General features: G+C 44.3%; 1 protein-coding gene across 1 annotated transcript in view; it reads right to left on the bottom strand.

Moving 5' to 3' along the window:
* Nucleotides 1–1811: 1811 nt before the first annotated feature.
* The window catches only part of NINJ2 (ninjurin 2), a 65204-nt gene continuing 43174 nt past the window's right edge, over nt 1812–23841 (bottom strand). The window contains exons 2-4 of the mRNA XM_082252710.1: nt 6064–6301; nt 4249–4427; nt 1812–1927 (exon numbers count right to left, since the gene is read on the bottom strand). Of these exons, the coding sequence (XP_082108836.1) occupies nt 4261–4427; nt 6064–6301 (405 nt within the window). The 3' untranslated portion in view covers nt 1812–1927; nt 4249–4260. The remainder of the gene's footprint in view (nt 1928–4248; nt 4428–6063; nt 6302–23841) is intronic.

Genomic DNA, 23841 nt, shown 5'->3' with positions numbered 1-23841 from the left:
GGCTTTGCTCGGGGCTACCGTCCCACCGGGAGCCCCGAGCACCCAGCCGGCACGTCCGCCGGCTGGATGGAGTCCCGATGAATGCCGGAAACGGCATCGATCGGGTCTCCGATGACGTAACCCGGAGGCGGCGTCCATGACGTCACGTCCGGGTTACTGTGCTGCAAAAGGCGGCAGATTTGAAAAACGGCTGTATGCAAAAATGCCGTTTTCGGCGTTTTGCATACAGGGAAGTGTAGTGGAGGGGTCTAGGGTCTTTTAGACCCTCGATCCCTCCATAAAGTGTACCTGTCACGACATATTGCTGTCACCAGGGATGTTTACATTGCTTGTGACAGCAATAAAAGTGATCAGATTTTTTTTTTTTTAAAAACCTGTAATAAAGTTTAAAAAAAAAGAAAAAATAAATAGGAAAAAAAAAAAAATTTAGCCGTCCCCGTCACCGTTAGCTCGCGCACAAAAAAAAACGTATACGCAAGTCGAGCCGCAAATGAAATCGCTGTTCAAACCACACATGTGAGGTATCGCCGCGATCGCCAGAGCGTGGGCAATAATTAAAAAAAAAGAGCTACACTCTAACTCTAAACTGGTAACCGTTAAATAAATTTAAAGCGTCGCAGATTGAGATCTCTATTGACCGTAGTTTGTCGCCATCCCACGGGGGGGCGCAATTTTAAACCGTAACATGTTTGGTATCTATTTACTCGGCGTGACATCATCTTTCACAATATACAAAAAAAATGGGCTAACTTTACTGTTTAGTATTTTTTAAATGCAGTGAAATGTGATTTTTCAAATTTTTTCCAAAAAAATGGCGTTTTAAAGACCGCTGCGCAAATACCGCGTGACAAAAAATTTTGCAATGACCGACATTTTATTCTCCAGAGTCTTTGCTAAAAAAATATATATAATGTTTGGGGGTTCTAAGTAGTTTTCTAGGAAAAAATACTGGTTTTAACTTGTGAACAAAAAGTGTCCGAAATAGGGCTGGGGCTAAAGTGGTTAAATAAAATGGAATACATCTTTTTTTTTAGATGTGTTTCAGTACTAAATATATTCAATATATAATAAGTGTGTGTGTGTGTCCTGCCTGCTCATTGGACTGCTAGTGTCATCCTCCCTGAGCTCTCTTCGTCCCATCAGCCCACCTATGTCCCTCCCAGGGGAGGACTGGGCCAGGAGGGCAATTGCCCCCTGGGCTGCTTTGATGTCCTGTAAAAAGGCTGCATCACCTCTGCCACAGACATGCCTAAAGGATTCCTGGTGAAGAGAAGTAAAAAGTATCTGCCACTGACCACTGAGTACAGGATAAAGACAAGGACAGAGCGCAGACCTCCCTTCTCGGCGTGGATGGTGTAAACTGTGTCTGAGCAGAGGCCGGTTCCATACCCCACTTGAGACTCTCCTCCCTGGTCAGCCCCAACCGAGCTGTACCAGCTCCCCCCAAACCGCCCCCTGCTGGCCAGGTTGGGACCCTGTTTCAGCCGGTGAGTAGAGAGTACCTGAAGCAGGGCCTCAGCCTGGAATAGGGGTCAGGAGGAGGATGAGAAGAGGGAGAGTGGGAGGGGGGATGAGTGGCTGCACCATGGGCCTCTGGTTTGTACTTGCCCCCTGGGCTGCAAATTGCCAGTCTACCCCTGATCCCTCCCCCTCCTGTATATAAGCTTACAAAGTATTCACTCCATCTGCAAGCATGATTTTAACTTTCATCTGCTGGGCCACAATTTAGTATGAAGATACATTTTTTTTTTATAGCTAGCTGCCTGGATTGCAACAAATGCTAAAAAGCACAGTTAAGTAAGAATAAGCTAATGTTAAGTCTATTTATTATGAATCATACAAATAACAAGAATTGTGAACATTTGTGGTTGACAAATTGTGAGAAGATCAGCGCCAGGAGAAAGGAGAAGAACATTGGATAGTAAATCTGAAACAGAGAGAAGATACAATTACATGTATATGTACTTTGGCATTTTGTACTTAAGTTACTAAACCCAGGAGCCTGCATTCACTATATCTAGTATCCCACAGTACACAGAACATGGGAATGCAATTATTTTTCTAAATATGAACTGCTAAATATATTTTCTCATCAGCAGTATTTAGCAGTCTTATGACTTCTGTCAGTGTCGAGCTGCGCACTGGTATTAATGCTTGTAGATGGAGTTTTCATTCTCCTCTAACTGTCCTATAAGGTTGCAGGACCCCTGACCCTCTGTCTGGAAAGTACTGATTGGTCCTGTGCTGATCACATGCATCCCCCCCCCCCCAAAAAAAAAAAAAACAACTCTTAAGCATAACACACAAAACTGAGCATGTACGGAGTGCTCCCAAGGCTCTGTTCTATCAGGAGATGGATTGGGGACAGTGGAAGAAGGGGAGGATTAGAGAAGACAGGATCAATCAGCCTTTTTACACCATGGTGAGAATTAACCACTTAGGTTCCACATTGAGTATAACAAGCATGCTTTACTGCATATACAGACTGATTTTACTGTTGTGGGTTTAGTGAAATTTATAAATTGTATCTAAAGCTAGAATTTTTTTGTTTTTTTTTTTTTGTTTTTTTAGTTTTGTAGGAAGTAGCGAATAGTAAAATCCTGATGTATTTTTTTTTCCTATTGCTGTGTTTCGTTGGCAAAATTCCCCTTCACTTTCTGTCCAGGATTACACAACAGGAAAAGAGAGAAGGTCTCTCTAAGGTTAAAAACTGTTAACAAACCCCTTGGCTGCAGAACCTCAAGGTAACATGGCCAGGCAGCAGCCTTGATAGTACACATTGCTACACTGGTGATATGGCAAACATTGGCTGCTACATTTGGCAGATGGAACTGCTATCCAATGTGACTCATTCAAGCAGTGATGCAGGTGGTTGTGGTGTGGTGCTCAGGGCTCTCAATGGTTGAAATAGATATACAAGGGGGAGATATCGCCCCTAACCCACTTGTACCCCAACATATCGCTTTTTAGAGGGGGTGGTATAACAGCCAAATGAAGCCTTACGCATTTGTGATCAGAACACAAATATACCTGAGAGGGATTTCCAACACTGCCCCACTCTATTCAAAAGTAAGCAAAAAGGGTTACGGCTTTAGATACACTAACTATTCAGGAAGTTTATAATTTCTAAAGCCTGAAGTTTAATATGCTTATTTTTTGCCTTCCCTGCTTCCACCCTACACCCCACCTCCAACTTACTAATGATATTTTTAAATAAAACCTGTTTTTATTACATACATCTTTTTAGACCCAGTGATGACATCTCTGTGTTTCTCTAGGCAATGCAGGCAGATCATGGCTAGTGGGAGGAGTTGCCAGAGTTCTGTTCATCGTCTCTTGAAAACATCACAACACCCTGTCTCAGTGCTCCTCTCATAGCCCTCAGCCCTGATACAAACTGTGGGCTGGCACTTGGGAGGAGTTGGTCTAGGTTCACATCTGTGCGGGTCCGTGTGGGCACGTTTGCACAGGTGCAGCAAACCATTCACTTGAATTAGCTTCTGTACCTGTGGGAAATGTGGAGAAAAAAAGTCCCCAACCTTTTTTTAAAAACATGAGCGCACCGAAGATCAAGATTTGGCATCATGCAGTTTTACACACGGTTCTTCTCTGATGTTTGGGGTGCCATTAGGAAATAATTTCTTAATGGTACCCCTGTGAATATGCAAAAGAGCGGCGCATATTGCCTGCGGGTCAGGATCGTGCACGATCATGCGTGCATTCCGGATCTACACATACGTGAACCTAACCCTATGCAAATAATAAAATCCCTTGATGGATGGATGTCAGTCTAGAGGAGTGGGAGTTCCAAGGCAGGCTGTATTTGCATGAAGACCGCCCTAGGTAATGCCCACATGTGTTGCTGAGCCTCCCTGAAAGAACTGAAAGCCAATCAATAAAGGGGACAAGTTGGGGACAGTCAGGCTAGGAGGAGGAAGAGGAGGAGCCGAAAGTGCTAGCAGGGGACCAGAGAAGAGGAGGATCGGGGGTGCTCTGTGCTATTCCATTGCACAGAGCAGGTAAAATAAACCTGTTTGTTATTAATAAAATAGAGTATACAATAGAGTTATGCTTTAAAGCTGCAGGGGGTTGCTAAAACTGAGGGGATTACAGACCCCAGCCCAAAACTCCTACAACTGACACCATACAACCTAACCTGTGTTATGTAAGGTGCATTCTGGGGGGCCTATCTTAGCTGGTGACCTGAACAGCTCCCTCTGTGACATTACTCTTCTCCCTGCTGCATACCTGTGTGGTCCCTCATTGCACCTCACGTGGCCCCCTGTACGGGTACAAGCCCGACTTCTGCACCCCGAATGCTGTAATAAAGATGTTGAAGAGAACGGTGATAAACACAAGTGCAGTTGCGACATTGTTCAGTAAATCCAGACCCTGATGCTTGGAAACATCATTCAGGTTTTTCCGAGCTGGAGAGAGAAAGAGACACAATGGAAATAGACAAAGAAAGCTTGTAAGACTACATCTGAGTACATCTAACTCTTAATTGAAAGACATTTAGTTTATCATAAACAATTACTATTTTTTTCTCAACAAAATTTCTATTTTCTTTCACTTTTTTATCCTGCATTACATCTCAGTGTTGTTAAAGTGGAGTTCCACCCTAAATTTATACTTACCTCCATCTTCTCGCTCCGGGTCACCTGAAAAACAAATGGATAATCGCAATTGTTTTTTTTTTTTTACTTACCTTGTAGAGAAAATATACTTACCTTACTTCCTTCTTCCTCCTTCCTCGGCCGCGGGCCGCCGTCACTTCCTGGCTTTGCAATGATTCCTGGGAGCTGAACGTCATCGCTCCCAGGAATCAATGCGCCTGCACCGGCCCCGACGTCAGTTCCGGTGCGCGTGCGTCATTCCCTTCTAAACAGCTTCTGGGCATGCCCAGAAGCTGTGGAGGGATGACGCGCGCGGGGCCGGTGCAGTGCATTGTGGGACCGAAGAAGAAGGAAGAGGACGCCGAAGAGGATCGCGCTGGCTTCAAGCTGCCCACACCTGAGATAGCAGCGCTGGAGAATACTTTTTCAAGGTAAGTATTTCTCCTAAAAGGTAAGTGCAACCCGGGACAGATCAGAGGCTAGCCATTGTGGAATGTACTAGCCCTGACTGTCCCGGGGGTATTTTTATTAAAAAAAGTATCCCGTGGGTGGAACTCCGCTTTAAGCTCCTGCAGCCCCTTTGCAGCCACTTTATGCCCACCTGTTCTCCAGTGATAGCTACATTGCATTTCTTAGCGTGAGTTTCCTGATGATGATAAAGGTGAACCATGCCTACATATTGTGTGTTGAAATAGCCACTTAAAGTTGGTATCTAAAGCCCGTGTGACAAGGCAACAATGGAGGAGCACAGGAATGAAGCATTGTCACCCTATAACAGGAACAAGGACCATAATTACACATCCATTGACAGTCCCCATATGTGTAATTCTACTATGAATATATCCACTTGACTGGAATTTTGCTTTAACGCAATGTTTATTCTTCAAATGTATTGCTTTACAGAGAATCACTCATATCGATCCTTGTCCCCACAGGAGCTAACAATTTATTGTCCCCACAATAAAAATGCTAATTTTGGCAGGATGACACAGAACCCGGCACCTGGAGGAAACCCACACACAAAGAGAACATAATAACTCCATACGCTGAGTGTCTCTGGTAGGTAGCAAACCCAGGACCCCAATGCTGCACGTCAAGTGGGCTCTCAACTTACAGCCTGGTTCCAGATCAAACCTTTTTCTGTAATTTTGGCATCTGTGCCAGTCTTTTTCAACCAGCGTGCCCAGGCACCCTGAGGTGTCTAGAGGTTTCTAGATAGATGCTTAAATAATGCACTACAATAGATTTTAGTTGACTAAAATGTAACAGATTTTAGTTGACTAAAATACAACTAGAACTAAAACAATTCAGATGACTTAAATATGACTAAACTAAAATGGCATTTCAGTCAAAAAACAATGACTCAAACTAAATAGAAATTTGTCTTTAAAATAAACACTGGTCTTTAACTGCCATGCTTCCCCAAGTAACCCTTTTAATCTCTTACCGATAATGATGAGAAGGATTCCGATGACAAGCTGTAAAGTCAGAGACAGACTGATGAGGGTGATGAGAGTGACATAGTAAGTGAAGCTTGGCCCCTGCTCGAGAACAGCCTTCAGCTGAGTTGCATTCGCCATAAAGAGCGCCACATCCAGCATGCTTTCAGCAAGACTCTTCTTGGTGGCATAATGATTAAGATTCATAGGTGATCCACTCTGCCGCTCTCCTGAATTACCACCTGCCTGCAAAACAAGTCACCGTGTCAATACCTACTGAATCTATTCAGTAAATACTGCAGCTCTGCTTAAAGTGATTGTAAAGTCACGTTTTTTTTTTTTTTTTTTTATTAAAATAACAAACATGTTATACTTACCTGCTCTGTTGTTGTGGTTTTTTCACAGGGTAGCCCATGTCCTCCTCTTCTCAGGTCCCTGGCTGGAGCTCCTGGCCCCTCCCTCCTGTTGAGTGCCCCCAGAGATAGAAGCTTGGTATGGGGGCACCGGAGCTGAGACGCTGGTTCATGTATCCATTCAGACACAGAGCTGCCATTCAGCCCTGCCCCCTTTCTCTCCTATTGGCTAATCAAGCTTAATTGACAGCAGCGGGAGCCAATGGCTCCACTGCTGTGTCTAAGCCAATCAGGAGGAAGTTGGCTGAGGCATTCGTGGAAATCGCTGGAAAGAGATGAGCTCAGGTAAGTATTAGGGGGGCTAAGGGGCACTGCTGCACACAGAAGGCTTTTTATCTTAATGCATAGAATGCATTAGGATAAAAACCTTCTGCCTTTACAACACCTTTAAGGCCGGTTTCAGACCTTTGCCGTGTGTAATGTCACAGGTTAACACACATTTCAACTCACGTGCCCTTTTTTATTTTTTCTACATCTTTGTATTGTGTTGCATAGAATTGCAAGTCCATTGTAGTGCATTTGGCATGTGCATTGGGGTGCTGTTTAAAGGGGAATTAAACTGTATCTGAGCACAACAAATTAAAAATGCAATTTCTGTTTCAATATTTTTATTGAAGCATTTCCACAAAAGAGAATACAAAAGTTACGACAAGAAATGCGGATTGAAAATGGTATCTCATTAATATTTAATAAACTCACGCATCCATCCATGTCTCAATGCTTTGTTTTGTTGATAAATAACCCCCTAACATTTCTAGCCATTGAGTAAGGGTAGATGATTCATGTAGCATTGACTATCCATCTGCCTTTAGGCAAGCCGGAAGGAGAGCACGCTTAGCTGAGAAAGCCCCTCCTCAGATGAAATTTAAAAAAAAAAAAAGCTCATGAAGACTCCTGGGATATATGATATCACTTTGGCCTAGGTCAAAAACCAGGAAGAAACTGAAGAAATGTAAAAGAAAAAAGTTTAAAACAAGTAAAGTTAATACAACTACCTATCTGTATACTGAGCAGCAGAAGGATTAAAAATAATTCATGCTGATTGAGAAAAGTTTGTTTCGCTTTAACCTCTTGGTGCCGACAGCACGCAAATATGCGGCCTCTCAGCGGATGGGCCTTGGTGCAGATTTGCCGCATATTTACGTGCAATATTGCAAAAACAGCCGTGCCGAGAGCACACACCCTGTGCGCTCCCGGCACAGTTACAGATGGCTAAAGGAAAGCTCAGCTATCTGGGAGCTTTCTAATCATGTGACTGCCGTGACAGTCAGACATGTTGGTCACATCACCATAAACCCTGCACTGCCTCCCGCCATCTTAAACCCCTTAAATAGACGCCGGCGACAAAGAGTTAAACTAGTAACACAACACACTGGGTGGATTTATTAAAACTGGAGAGTACAAAATCTGGTGCAGCTGTGCACAGAAACCAATCAGCTAAAAGTTTTTTTTTTTTTTTGTCAAAGCTTCAACAAGCTGAAGTTAGAAGCTGATTGGCTACCATGCACAGCTGCACCAGATTTTGCACTCTAGTTTTAGTAAATCAACCCCATTGCATTGCAGTTCAGGTATTACTATGTAGTACCCTCTATCTAGGTGCTAGTGTACATAGTAGTTAGTGTAGGTAAATTTGGCTTGGCTAGCAAATTCTAGGTCACGGCTGAGTGACTCAGGGAGGCTGGATGACTCATCAAGCAACATCTTTGGTGACTCCCCCTGCTTTTCTGGAATCTTGGAGAAGCTTCCAGAAGCAGAAGGTGGAATCTAGGAGGAGCTACTTGGAGTATTGATGAGACCCAGCCAATCCCCAGCAAAATGGGCTTGCAGGGGGCAGGCCACCTCATAAATACTCACGAGTCATGCCAGCAGGGGCAGTCGGTGGAAGATGGAGTGCTGAGGAGGTTGACGGTGGCCCTTGTGGGTGCCCCCTAGTCAGGGGGGGGGTGACCTTAGGCCTGGGGCTCGGGTGCTGGAGGGACCTCCTATAACACATGGAGGAAATCCTTCCAGGAGGCACGGGAGCAGGTGTGAGGACAGCGGGAGACAGTCAACGTGTAAGCCTGGTAAGTGTGCAGTCTGGGAACACTGTGGGGAAAGTGTAAGCCTGGGAGGACTGTGGGAAGTAGCCAGGAGGAGGGCTAGGGAAAGGGGCACCTGCAGCCAGGCAGGCTGGCAGTGCCTGAAGAGGTAGTGCTGGGATCAGTAGCCACAGGAATTTACGCTGGACACTGGGATTTACTACACAATCAAAGGGGACCAGGGTCTCTACCTGTAAAGGGCTCTTGCTTTAATCTGAGTGTTTTGCCAGATATACTAAAAGTGTCCCAACTAAGCCTGTGTTTTTTTTTTTTTTCTGCAAGCAAATGAAGTGCTGCAGGAAGAGAAAGAAGTGTATACAGACTGCATATAGGAGAGTTACCCCTGAAGTTGTCTGAAGTCAAGTGGGCATCCCATAACATCCCTACTCCCCATCTATGTTTTTTCCTTTAACCACATAACGACCGCCCACCGCAGTAGGCAGGCAGGCTGCACCTGGGCAAAGCGACGTTATACTACGTCGCTCGCTCAGGAGACTCTAGGGGGCGAGCGCGCGCCGCCGACGGCACGCTCCCACCCCGCTCGATAGCTAGGGAGCCAGTGCGTGTGACCAGCGGCTCCGATGGCCGCCGGCCACTCGCGATCTCCCGCAGCTGAGAGAGAAGGACAGACGGCTGATGTAAACACAGCTGTCTGTCATTCTCCCTGAAGTGATCACAGAGGCTATGTGATCCTGCTATATAGGATCGCATGTCTCTGTGATTACTTCACAAGCCACGCCCCCTGACAGTTAGAAACACTCCCCTAGGGACACATTTTACCCCTTGATCACACATACTGTTAACCCCTTCCCTGCCAGTGTAATTTTTTCAGTAACAGTGCATATTTTTAGCAATAATTACTGTAGTAATGTCACTGGTACCCCCAAAAGTGTCGAAAATGTCAGTTAGGGGTCCGATCTGTCCACTGCAATGTCGCAGTCCCGCAAAAAAAAAAAAAAAAAAATCGCAGATCGCCGCCATTACTAGTAAAAAAAAAAAAATAATAAGAATGACATAAATCTTTCCCGTAGTTAGTAAACGCAATAACGTTTGTGCAAACCAATCAAAATACGCTTATTGGGATTTTTTTTACCAAAAATATGTAGCAGAAAACAAATTGGCCTAAAATGTTAAAAAATTTTGATTTTTACATTTCTTTTTGAGAATTTCGTATAAAAGAATGTGAAAAATATTGTAATTTTTTCAAAATCGTCAATCTTTTTTTGTTTATAGCGCAAAAAATAAAAATCGCACAGGTAATCAAATACCACCAAAAGAAAGCTCTGTTTGTGGGAAAAAAAGGACGTCAATTTTGTTTGGGTACAGTGTCGCATGGCCGCGCAATTGTCCGGTAAAGTACTGCAGAGCCGAATCGCAAAATAGGCCTGGTCATTGAGCAGCCAAATTCTCTGGGGCTAAAGTGGTTAAATAAAAATACAAAGAAAAAAAAAACTACTGGACTGTTTCCTGACTCAGGTGTCCCTTTGGAAATTCGGTGTGCCTGGCCGTGCAGGGTGGGGGATCCAATTTCACCAGCGGCTCCTACATGGGGTGTGCTACAACTATGTATTGCAGTAATGTTTGTTTCATTGGGTGCTTCTGCAACACAAAGGTGTGAATCACTTCCTGTCAGGGAGAAACCAGGACAAATACAAAGAGTGCATTTCTCAGTGGGGACGCAGACAGACAGTAAAAAAAAAAAAATAGGGTTTTAACACTCCATCCAAGACTAAACAAAAAGAAAAACAAACAAAAATAAATGCAAAGTTTCAGGCCTGATGGTAATGCATTAGGGTAGTAAAGTGATTCCATTAGGCTGCAGTTATGCATCTTACCACTAGGGGTCAGTAATGGCAAACAATCCACCTATTAGTATTTTGCAAAACCAATCACAATAATTATTTATAGATAATTGGAAAATATATTTACTGGGAAAAATAACTTTTAAATTGTACTCATCAGATACAGTACTTTAACCACTTCTGGACCAGAAGGATTTGCCCCCTTAATCACCAGGCCATTTTTTGCAATTCTGCACTGCGTTACTTTAACTGACAACTGCGCGGACGTGCGACGCTGTACCCAAATAAAATTGATGTCCATTTTTATCCCACAAACGGGGCTTTCTTTTGATGCTATTTGATCACCTCTGCGGTTTTTTGATTATGCACTATAAACAAAAAAATAGCGACAGTTTTGAAAAAAAAAAAACTGTATTTTTCACTTTCTGCTATATAAAATTCCCAATAAAAAAAAATTAAAAATATAATTTTTTCATCATTTTTGCCCAATTTGTATTTTGCCACATTTTTCTGGTAAAAAAAAATCCCAATAAGGGTATTTCGATTGGTTTGCGCAAAAGTTATCGCGTCTACAAACTAGGGGAAAGATTTATGTCATTTTTATTTATTTATTTATTTATTTTACTAGTAATGGCGGCAATCTGCGATTTTTAGCAGGACTGCGACATTGCGGCGGACAGATCGGACCCCTAACTGACCTAAAAATATGCCCTGTTACTGTAATAATGACACTGGCAGGGAAGGGGTTAACACCAGGGGCGATCAAAGGGTTAAATGTGTACCTAGGGGGTGATTCTAACTGTGTGGGGGCCAGACTTGTTGAATGGAAACAGGGCTCCAAAATAACAGGAACACAGGAGCCCTGTTTCAATCAGTGACAGATGAGCAGTGTGCCGTGTTTACAACAGCACACCGCCTTCTGTGGATCCCTGCAGCAATCGCCGGGTTCCCGGTGGCCATCGTGGCCGCTGAACCCGTTGCTTAGCTGCAAGGCTAGAAAACAGGCGCGCACTTGTGCTGGTGGGGCGCGCGCTTCTGAGACCCGAGAGCCGCCGTACCCATACGGCGGTTTGCGCAGAATAGTCAGCCTGCCGCAGTATATCTGCGGCGGCTGGTCTTTGAGTGGTTAAATACAAGTATTTATATATAGGTGATGCTTTAGCTGCATCACATCCTGGTCAAGAGGACAACTCCACTTTGCTGAATGGATCATGAGCTACCAGATGTACATGAAAAAGACAAATTGACATACTTCCACTAGTTGCATTTAAACATTTATTTTAGTTCCATCATGTAAGCTTGCTTTCCTTCAAAAATTTAATTTCTGGTCAATTTCTTTTAGAAATACATTTTTTAAATGAAAGTGGAAACCTGCATTCCCCCTATTCAGCCTAATGGAAATATTTCTCTTTTTCTTCTTTTGCTCCATGTACACGGGACGTTGTTAAAAGTCCCTTTGAATGCTGGAATTTAAGGACGTTTGAAACGTCCGTTCGGTCGCGTTTGTACCCGCGTTTAGCGGCGTTTACGGGCATTTGCGTTTAGAAGCGTTCCTAGAGGTCAAAAAAATTATTCCCCATTAAAATGGAAAAACGCGAACGCTAAACGCGGGTCATCGTGTTCAGACGCGTTCGGACGCGTTTGTGCGTTTGAAACACTGGGAAACACAAGTTCGAACGCAAATAATTGCATTCTAAAAAAAGTCCCTGAACGCAACTGCCTGCAAATGACTGTAAACGACCATGTGTACATGGACAGATAAGATAAAATGTAGATGGGTTCAGGGGCTTCTGAAAAAAACGCCCAACTGCTCCTAAACGGCCATTTCCAACGTCCCGTGTACATGGAGCCTAAAGCTTTAAAGCGGAGTTCCAGCCTAACCGCACACTCACCTGTCCCACGGTCCAGCGAAGCGCCGTCTTCTCCCTCTCTGCTCCGCGGCGCCGGCATCACAGATGTGGGCACCCGGCTGTGACAGTTTGCGGCTTCACAGCCGGGTACGCACTGCGCATGCGCGAGTTGCGCTATGCGTCGTGATTGGCCGGCAATCTTCTGGGACCTCTGACATGTCCCAGAAGATTGCAAGGAGGGAGGGAGAGAGGAGAACTTCCGCTCAGGGCGCCGCAGCTCTCCGAGCGGAAGTGGGAGCGGTACATGTCAAAACTAGGTACCCGCTTCCCCCCCCCCCCCCCAAAATGACTTGCCAAATGTGGCATGTCAGGGGGTTAGGACTATTTAAAGCGGAAGTTCCACTTTTGGGTGGAACTCCGCTTTAAGCAAATTTAATTACCACTATTTGCTCCATTTATGCATTCCCAAAAAATAAGTAAAGGTTGTTTAGGTTTGAGCTCATTTATTATGGTTTTGGTAAATCTAAAGGAAAATTGTACAAGAGAATTGTATAATGTATGGCCAGCGTAACTCATAGACTACTGACAAGAAAAAAATAGGCCGATGAAGATGAGCAATTACTTTCTTCTTCAGTTGGTTGGTGACCAAATTGTTTTGCTTAGCTGCAATAAAGAAAAGCAAGGCCAGGCACCTGGATGTGCTGTCTAAGCTGATTCAATCTTTTGTTAGGTAAGGCAACTATGTATCTATTTTAAAGGTCACATTTCATGATCTATACAAGATATATTTATGATACCTTTAGAAACCAACTATAATGACACAGGGAGAGAAAGAATTTGATTCTTTCATAAACTCATTTTTGCTGAATGATATAAGTTGGTGTTCCTTCCTCTCTCCATGTGACCACATGCTGCCATACCGGATGACAGCAAGTCATTTTCAGGGTCAGAAGGTTGCTTCAAACCGGACTGTCCCTTCTGACTGCCTAAAATATTGGCAATAAATGCCAAATTAACTGAGAGCCACAGGCAACCTCCCTCCCACACCCTACTACCCAGACATTGTGTCATGGCTGAGTCACACAAACTGATGGCAGGCTAAAATCATGCAGTTTCCAACCTGCCTGTCATAAATGCAATGACTGAACTGCAATCTGCAAAATTCACTTGCACAATATTGATTCTCAAGTATGTCTCAGACACTGTACCGGGTTTAATTGTCAACTCACCCATAAGTGACATTCCAGTATCTGATAGATGTTGGAGAGTTAAACCACCTGACCTTTTTTTCTGCCTCTTGGGAATTCTATTTGTGAGATCTCTGCTGGGAGTTCCCGACTCTGCGCACCTGCTGTGCCCAATATGAGGTGTTCCCATTATCCTTGCACTGATTTCCTGGTTCTGCACACCTGCTGTGCCATTATGAGGGCTTCAAATCATTCCTGCCCTGATTTCCCAAGATTTGCACATCTGCTGTGCACATTATGAGGGGCTCCCACCATCCCTTCACTGAGTCCCCAAGTCTGCACATCTGCTGTGCCCATTATGAGGCCTCACACCATCCTAGCAGACTTTCTCACTTTGCACACCTACTGTGCCCATTATGAGGGGCTCTGCACATCTGCTGTGCCCATTATGAGGGGCTCACACCATCCCTGTTCTGACTTTCTCACTTTGCACACCTACTGTGCCCATTTTGAGGAGTTCCCACCATCAAATCACTAAGTCCCCAAGTCTGCACATCAGCTATGCCCATTATGTTGGGTTACCACTATTCCTGCCCATCATGAGGGATTCCATCATCTCTGGTAACAAGTTTCAAGGTCCAGCTGGGTTAATTATGAGGGGTTCCCATCATCCCTCTACTGAGTTCTTGGGTCTGCACACCTGCTGTACCAATTGGATAGGATTCCCACATTTTCTTTGCTTTTTCACTTTTTTCTGCATCCAGCTGCTGGGTCTGTTATGAGGGGCTACCGCCAATCTATTGCTGAGTTCCCCAGTCTGAACACATGCTGTGCTCATTATGAGGAGTTCCCACTATCCCTGCACTGAGCTTCTTGGTCTGCACTCCTGCCATTGCCAGTATGAGAGGTTCCAATCATCCCTGCTGGCTTCTGCCTTCCTTGCAAAGAGTTGACCCTAACTTTGCACATGATATGAAGCGCAGAACAACACCATTTAAAGCGGAGCTCCACCCAAAATTAGAAACTCTGCTTGCTTGTTTCCTCCCCCTCTGCTGCCACATTTGGCACCTTTCGGGGGGAAGGGGGGAGCAGGTACCTGTTTCTGATAGGTACCCTTCCCCACTTTCGGGAGACCTTGCCACAGCGAAGTCCCTCTGAGTTTTGGTCCCCCTACTTCTTCCCCCTCCCCTGGGCCATTCACAAAGCACTGCACTCTTCGCGCATGTGCAGTAGGGAATCGGCTGTGAAGCTGCAAGGCTTCACTGCCGGTCTCCAATACATTGAATGACGGCGGCAGCACCCGAGAGCCGATTGGAAAATGGGTTGGGGTGCCGACATTACAGGATCCCTGGACAGGTAAGTGTCCTAATATTAAAAGTCAGCAGCTACAGTATAGTACAGTGGGGGGGGGGGGGGACTTCTCTTTAAGTAAAACTGTAGTTAAAGTGAACCTGTCAGTAACTTTACAAACCTGCATAATTAATTTCCAGATGTGTCACAATGTACAGCAACAGTATAACTTTTCAGAAAAAAAAAATTCACCTTTTATCATTAAAATCCTTTGTAAATCTCCAATCCAATGGCTTTGCTGAACTTATGTCGTCAGTCTGCTGCAGGCAGGAAGAAGCATTTCCTCAGTCTTCTCCCTCCCCTAGTTATCAGACTGTAACATTGTAACTTTGCAGCAAACTACAAGTAAGAATGAGCTTGAGTTTGGCCCAAACTTAGGTTTGATGGTGTCATCCTTTTTGAGAGAAAAGCAAATAAAAGCATTGTTAGGGGGGTCCTGTGATCTCTGTGAGAGGTCATAAATACCTGGAAGTGTTATACATACGCATTATTTAGTGTGGTGCACAAAATATGAAAAAATATATTGGTGCTAGGTTGACTTTATTTCAAACAGCTTACTGCTGTATATATTGAGTTCACAAAGACTTAGGTAGAACAGGAATTTACTGCGGCGGTCAGCCCCGTACAGGCAAAATGACGTAGGACTACGTCGCTAGCCTGTGAGCCTCTAGGGGGCGAGCGCGCGCCGGTGGAGGCGAACTCCCACCCCCACTCGTTCCCTAACATGTCCGCGCATGTGACCGGCGGACCCGATGTCCGCCGGTCACTCGCGATCTCTCCGTGGAGATGGAGAAAGGCAGGCGGCTGATGTAAACAAAGCCACCTGTCATTCTCCCTGATCTAACTGCAGAGATCATACGATCCTGCTATGTAGGATCGTATGTCTCTGTGGTTACATCACTAGCCACACCCCGTTACAGTAAGAAGCACGCCCCTAGGGACACACTTAACCCCTTGATCACTAATAAAGTTAACCATTTCCCTGCCAGTGTCATTTTTACAGTAACAGTGCATATGTATAGCACTGATTACTGTAGTAATGTCACTGGTCCCCCCAAAAGTGTCAAAAATGTCAGTCAAGGGTCTGATCTATCCGCCGCAATGTCGCAGTCCCGCAAAAAAAAATCGCAGATCGCCGCCATTACTCGTTAAAAAAAAAAACAATAAAAATTACAAAAATCTTTCCCTAAGTTAGTAATCGCAATAACTTTTGTGCAAACCAATCAAAATACGCTTATTGCGATTTTTTTTACCAAACATATGTAGCAGAAAACAAATTGGCCTAAAATTTTTTTTTTTTTGGGGGGGGGGGGGATTTCATATAAAAAAATTTGAAAAATATTGTTATTTTTGCAAAATTGACGCTCTTTTTTTGTTTATAGCGCAAAAAGTAAAAATCACACAGGTGATCAAATACCACCAAAAGAAATCTTGGTTTGTGGGGAAAAAAGGATGTCAAATTCATTTAGGTACAGCGTCGCACGACCGCGCATTTGTCCGTTAAAGTCACGTAGTGCCGAATCGCAAAATGGGGCCTGGTCAGGAAGGGGGTAAAATCTTCCGGGGCTTAAAAAATGGCAGCCAATTGACTTCCACTTTGACTTCCACTTTTGCACTATAGAACTGTCTGCCCCACAATGAACATGTGTACCCTGCCCAGCATCACTGGCACCTACAACCAGCAATAAGCTTTGGCTAGAGGTCTGAGGGCAATAATGATATTGGTGTTTTGGGAGAAAGATCTTGAACACGTTTTATAGGCCCACAGCTGGGCCCTGACATCCTTCTTGAGTACCATCCAGTTTCCAACCATCAGGATCAAGATGGCAAAATCTAAAACTAAAAAAGAACTTTTGGCTTTTTTGGCTACAAGCTCTAAAAGTTTACAATCCATGAAAAAGCCACCAACAGCCAAGATAAAGATGACAGCGCTGAACCTTGAAGCTTTAAAAAAAAAAAAAAAAGTAGCCAATGACGTCTGATGGATTTTTTTGTCCTAGCAAGTTGCAGGACTGGTCCAAGTGGTAGACAGAAGAGAAACACAAAAATGATATGGCACTCTCCATTGTCTATATGGAGGGTCACACAGACTAGTGCTTGGAGAGGTTGCCCTGGGATATCCCATTATGTTGTCACCCTGCAGAATATAGCTTGGGTTTTCTGGGTAAGCAGAAGAGTCAGGTGATTCAGCGGAAGAGGGCGCAAAAAGGACAGGACCTGCAACACGCACTGCTGGAGAAGCCTATGCTGTATGCTGCAAATATCCTTGAAGTATCTTGTTTTGTGTAGACAGAAGAGATGGCCATTTTGGGCTCTTCAGCAGAAGGGGGTGCAAAAAGGGCAAGGTCTCCAACCTATGCTGTTGAAGTAGTTCACAATTCATAAAGTGGGGGCGTACTTTGGCTTTTTTGTCCTGGGTGCTAAAGGACCATATCCAGACACAGGCAGGATGGAAGAGGTGTCACGAGAAATCCAGGAACGAATTATAATCTTTCCTTAACCATTATATTAATTATATATCTGTGTTTAATGCATTACCCAGCATGCCAGCCCTGGAATTTTATTGCAGCCAAATAATAATTGTTTGCACTTGTGACTCATGGTGTCTACCTTCCAGCATATGAGGTACAGCGCCAGCCTACCCCACCCCCCGTGTGTGTAAGCAGCGTTTAGGGACACACCTTCACATTAGGGAAATCTACAAACCGCCAAATGCACCCTACAAATAATTCAGATAATGTTGAATGCTGCACTAAAAGAATATTCTGTCCTGTGGCATTTGAACGCACAGCTGGGGTTTTTTTTTTTTTTTTTTTTTATTCTCATCACGCCGAAGATCATCCTATGTCTAATTATCTAATCATATGTATGTAACAGGGTAACTGAGAAGTTGCTTTAGTGCCGGTTCACCTTTGTGCGATCACAGAGATCGCATGTAATTCGGAGCGCTCTGCTCCTAAAATTACATGCGATGTCTATGCGGTGCAAATTCAGCCATACAGTTTGTACGGCTGAATTCGCACCACAATCGCACTGAAACACGCACAGGACCCTTTTTTTGGTCTGCAGCAAAATCGGATCGCATGGTGGTGCGATCCGATTCTGTGCGAACTTTCAGATCGCACTGCGGTATGCAATCTGATCTTGGGGTGTTGTTAACTTTGAATTGACACCCCCCAGCATATCGCATATGGCAGTGTGAACTGCCTGTTGTGCGGATGCGAGGCCGGAACACGCTGTATATTTGCAGCGTTCCCGCATTGCATAAATGTGAACTGGCACTAATAAACAAAATGCAATCCTTATTAACCACTTTACCACCGGAGCATTTTGCTGTCTTACGTCTGGGCCACTTTTTGCGATTCGGCACTGTGCGAATTTAACTGACAATTGCGCGGTCATGCAATGCCATACCCAAACGAAATTTACGTCCTTTTTTCCCCACAAACAGAGCTTTCTTTTGGTGGTATTTGATCACCTGTGCGATTTTTACTTTTTACGCTATAAACAAAAAAAGAGCATTTATTTTGAAAAAATAACAATATTTTTCAAATTTTTTTATATGAAATTCCCCCCCCCCAAAAAAATGTAAAAATCTGAATTTTTTATCATTTTAGGCCAATTTGTTTTTTGCTACATATTTTTGGTAAAGAAAATCGCAATAAGCGTATTTTGATTGGTTTGCGCAAAAGTTATTGCGTTTACTAACTAAGGGAAAGATTTCTGTCATTTTTGGTGGGTTTTTTTTAACGAGTAATGGCGGCAATCTGCGATTTCTTTTGCGGGATTGCGACATTGCGGCGGACAGATCGGACCCTTGACTGACATTTTTGACACTTTTGGGGTTACCAGTGACATTACTACAGTAATCAGTGCTATACATATGCACTGTTACTGTAAAAATGACACTGGCAGGGAAGGGGTTAACTGTATTGGAGAGGGAGGGGTTAAGTGTGTTTCTAACTGTGATGGGACATGGCTACTAGTGTAAAAACAGAGATCAACGGTCCTACATAGTAGAACCGTCTGATCTCCATTTTTACACAGGGGAGAATGAAAGGCGGCTTGTTTACATTAGCCGCCTGCCTTTCCCCCTTCCCGGCGAACGATCGCGAGTGACCGGCGGACATCGGGTCAGCCGGTGGGAAATAAGAGAAACAGAGCCGCTCAGGTGTATCAGTCCGACCTGGTGCTGGTGAGACCCGTCATCCGGATGAAATGCAAGGAAATAGTGGAACCGCACTCAGGTAGATGAAAGTAAAAGAAATACTTTTTTATTCTTCAAATCATATATGAACAGACAGTGCAGGGAACAGGTAATCCAAGGTTAACGCGTTTCACGGCGCACACAGCCGCTTACTCATAACCGTAGTGGTGGATCACGGGAATCGGGTCAGCCGGTCACACGCACTGACTTCTTAGGGAACGAGCCGGGGCGGGCGCACGCTCGCCCGCTATTGGCTCACAAGCCGGTGACAGGCTAGTGACCTATATGTATTTGCGGCGGTCGGCAAGTGGTTAATAAGGCTTAAGGGTAGCAAAACAGATTTAGGTCGAAGACACAACAGAAAAGGCTCATGCGCACGAGTTTATAATTTGCTGTGTTCCGATCCATATTATATATGAACACAGCAGTATTTTTTATGCTATAGGTCTAGAATAGATTGTAAGCTCTCTTGAGTAGGGCTGTCTTAACTCTCTTGTATTTTATTGTATTGTAACTGTGCTGTGTCCCTTTACTGTAGATTCTAAACAGCTTTGAAAACTGATGGCGCTATATAAATCCTGTATAGTAATAATAATAATAAGTCCCATTTTGATCCCTAGAGTGTAGCTGTACAAACCAAAACATGTTTGACTGCATTTTATGCTTTACACATGTAAACACTTGTGCAAATGTTTACAGGTGTACAGCATAAATGGACAACATGGCCATATGCGCCGCCACCACTGTTGTGAATAGTGAATACAGGGTCAGAGGGGAGTTGAAAATATAAACAATATGTAGGCAGCGGCAGTGGCAAATAATGGTCTCAGCCTTCAATCATTCTGGATGTAATTATTCCCTACTGTACTATACATGTGTATTTGCATGTGTCCCCATTGGAGAGATCTTTAATCACTTCCAGAAATGTCAAGAAAACCTGACAGATGCTCTAACTGTTCCCTGCTCTATCCAAAATGAAAGTGTATGATACCCCAACATTTCGTGTTCCTGAAATTTTGTATGGCTGAAATTCGCACTGCACCCGCACAAAAGACGCACAGGACCCTTTTTTCCAGCCGCATCAGGATCGGATCACACAGTGGTTCACACTTGTGCGATCCGATCCTGTGCGAACTGTCAGATCGCACTGCGATATGCGATCAAACTGGGGTGTTGTTAACATTTAATTGACACCCCCTGGGTATCGCATATGGCAGTGTGAACTGCCAGATGTGCGTTTGCGATGCGGGAACAGGCTGCAAATTCGCAGCCTTCACGCATCGCACAAGTGTGAACCGGGACTTATAGCATGTCTCAAACCAATGCCAACATTTTTTTTTATTATTATTTTACAGGATTTATATAACTCCAACCATTTGCGAAGCACTTTACAATATAAAGGGGGACAGTACAATTACATCACAGCTCAATACAGAAGGAATAGGAGGGCCCTGCTCATTGAACTCACAATCTAAAAGGATGGGGAGGTAGTACAAACGGTAACAGGTGCAGGGGGATGATCTGATGGAGGTGGCTCAAGTACATATTTTTAGGTGGAGGTGGGGTAGGCTTCCCTAAATAAATACGTTTTCAAGGATCCCCTAAAGGCGGACAGGGTAGGGTAGCAGTCACGAATCGGTTAGAAAGGTGTATAAATCTAACAGCAGCATTCATAATAGACTGAAGCCGGATAGCCTGTGTATAGGAAGCCCAGTAAGGAGGGAGTTGCAGTAGTCAAGGTAGGGTAAAACCAAGGATTAAATGATTTGTTTCATTGTGTCGTTGGTCAGGAAGGGGCGAACTCTGGAAATGTTGCACAGGTTAAGGCAGGAAGATTTAGCCAGTGACTGAATGTGGGACTAGAAAAAAAGAAATCTGGCATGTAGGGAGGGATCAACGAATGGGCCGTTGATTTCAATGGTAAAGTCATGGGGGGATCAGGTAGGAGGAAATATTACAAGCTCAGTTTTGGAAAGATTAAGTTTGAGGAAGTGTTGGGACGTCCAAGCTGATATACGTTGCTCAGAAATATTGTTATCGATGAGGAGATCGTGGGGGTGAGCTGGGGAGTAGAGAGATAGATCTGGGTGTTGTCAGCATAGAGGTGGTTTTGGAAGCCATGGAAGGTTATCAATTGGCCCAGGGAAGAGGTGTAGAGAGAGAATAGGACTGAGTTTTTAGGTACCCCAACAGGAATAGGAAGAGGAGCGGAGGAGATGGTGTTGTATATGACGCTGAAAGTGCGCTCAGATAGGTAAGAGGAGAACCAGGAAAGAGCAGAGTCGCAGAGGCTAAGAGAGTGGAGTTTATTGAGGGAGACCGGGTGGTCAACTGTGTCAAAGGCAGTGGAAAGGTCTAAGAGAATGAACACGGAGTAATGGGCATTGGTTTTAGCAGTTAGTAGGTCGTTTTAGTTATTAGTGTTATCAGTGAAGTTGCAACTCGTACGGTTGTAGACAAGATGCTCAAGAAGCATGGAGGCAAACTGAAGCAGGGAGATGGGTCTTAAATTATTCAAACAAGTGGGTTCTAGTGAGGGTTTTTTTAAATATGGGATAACCAGTGCATGTTTGAGTGGGAAATGAAAGGTGCTGGTGGAGAGGGAGAGGGAGAGGTTAATAATGTTGGTTACAGAATTTTAGGATTGATCAGAAAGGGGGCTGGAGTAATTGTGAGGGAACAGGGTCAAGGCAACAGGTGGTGAGGTGAGACTCGGAAAAAAGGGTTTGGCAACTTCCTCAGTGGTAGCAGGGTTGAAGGAGGAAAGTATTGAGTGTGGTGTTGGACCTGGTATGTTAGTTGGAGGGGAAAGCTGGACACTGGAGTTCTTATCACAAATTGTGTGAATCTTCTTTTTGAAAGAACTGGCAATCTCCTGGGCAGTAAGTAAGTTGGTGTGTGGAGGCAGCAGGGAATAAAGTAAGAAATTAAGGGTAGAAAAGAGTTGATGAAGATTGGATAAGAGGGCTTTGATGAGAGTGGTGTAGTAAGTTTGTTTAGCAGTGTGGAGGCAGCAGTTGTATTTGAGATGGAAAGATTTGTAGAGGGTTAAGTCTTGCAGGGATATCGTTTTAAATCACGCTAGCTCAAGAGCACAGCTTCATCTCTTGAGATTTCTGGTGTCATCTGTTTGCCAGGGCTGTAGCAGTCAATGCCTGTTTCTGCATGTAGAGAGAGAAGCAAATGTGTCCAGGGAGGATGACAGTAAAGTTGTAAACAGAAGAGGCCAGGTCTAAGCAGGATAGTGGTGCGATTTTGTCATCAAGGCAGTCGGCAGCAGAATGAAGAAAGGAAATGTTAAGCTGGCGAAGGTTTCAATGGGTAACTGTTTGCTGGATGGATGCATGGGAGGTAGGAGACAGGGAGAGTGTGAAATGGTGTAATAAGGTTGTGATTACAGAGAGGAAAAGGAGTTTTAGAGAAGTTGCCGGGAGTGCAAAGGTGGGAGAATGCAAAGTTGAGGGTGTTGCCATTGGAGTGAGTGGCGATTTGTGTCCATTGTGTTAAGTCAAAAGAGGAGGTTAGGTTAAGAAATGGCTGAGGTGTTAACTACTTGGCCCTTTCACCCTCTTTCTGCCCAAACCAATTTTCAGCTTTCAGCGCTGTCACACTTTGAATGACAATTGCGCGGTCATGCAACACTTTACCCATATTACATTTTCATCATTTTTTTCCTACAAATAGAGCTTTCTTTTGGTGGTATTTGATCACCACTGGGTTTTTTATTTTTTGCTAAACAAATTTAAAAAATCTTTGAGAAAAGAAAAAGTTTTTCTTCGTTTCTGTTATAACATTTTGTAAATAAGTAAGTTTTTCTTCTTCACTGATGGGCACTAATGAGGTGGCACTGATGGGCAGTGATAGGTGGCACTCATGGCAGCAATGATGGGCACTAATAGGCAATAATGGGCACTGATAGATGGCACTGATGAGGAGGCACTGACAGGCATTACTGATGGCCACTAATTGGCATCTGTTATGGGCACTGACTGGTATTTGTGATGGGCACTGATTGGTATTTGTGATGGGCACTGATTGGCATCTGATGGCTGATTGGAATCTGGGGTGGGCACCTCTGATGGGGGCTGGGCTGATAATGCTCTGATTATCAGCACAGACCTCCCTGTCAGGAGAGCCACTGATCGGCTCTCCTCTACCCGTGCCTTGTTATCGCAAACTGATTCCTGGTTACCACTGTGATCAACTGTATTTGCTCACAACTGATCACGTGGTAAAGAGCCTGCGTCATAGGTTATTTACCCAGATTGGAGATGCGATGCATTGGAGCGACACACTGCACCACCGACCGCCACTCTGCGCACCTCCGGAAATAGTAGAGTTACCAAGGATAATGGAGGGTACTTCAGAGGAAAGAAAATAAGGTAGCCATGCAGAGAAGTTGCTGGGAAAGTGAGAGACTGAGCCAAGATGCCAGTAGATGACCGCAATCTTCATACAAATGGAGTAAAAAGAAGAATACAGTGCACTTCAAAAGAGCAAAGGGACAGAGGGAGGTGTAGAAAGCACCTGGAGTTGGATTCCAGGAGCCAGGTTTCAGTAATGGCAAGAAGGTTGAGAGAGATTGAAGAGGAAAAGATCATTGACAGAAGTATGTTTGTTAGAGAATGAGAGGGCATTGCAGAGGGCACATATGAGGGAGGGGGGCGCTGGCTCGTGGAAGCAGGGGAATTGAAATAAGGACAAGGGTTGCAGGTGCTGCCAGAGAAGGGAGACTGCCAATGTCATATATTGCACCTTGCCAGTTCTTAGATGTGCATTAGTTTTCTTTTTTCATACTTTTTTCCTTTTATTTTAACCTAGTGCTCCTGTCAGTAACACACTTCCTGCCCTAGGATGACAACACTCACTTATCTTACAATATCTATGGAGGAGAAGCAT

This window comes from Pelophylax lessonae (genome assembly GCF_965119305.1).
Source record: "Pelophylax lessonae genome assembly, chromosome: 4".
Taxonomy (NCBI): Eukaryota; Metazoa; Chordata; class Amphibia; order Anura; family Ranidae; genus Pelophylax; species Pelophylax lessonae.
Note: the sequence above shows the minus strand (reverse complement) of the source record. Positions and strands in the feature narration are given on the sequence as shown.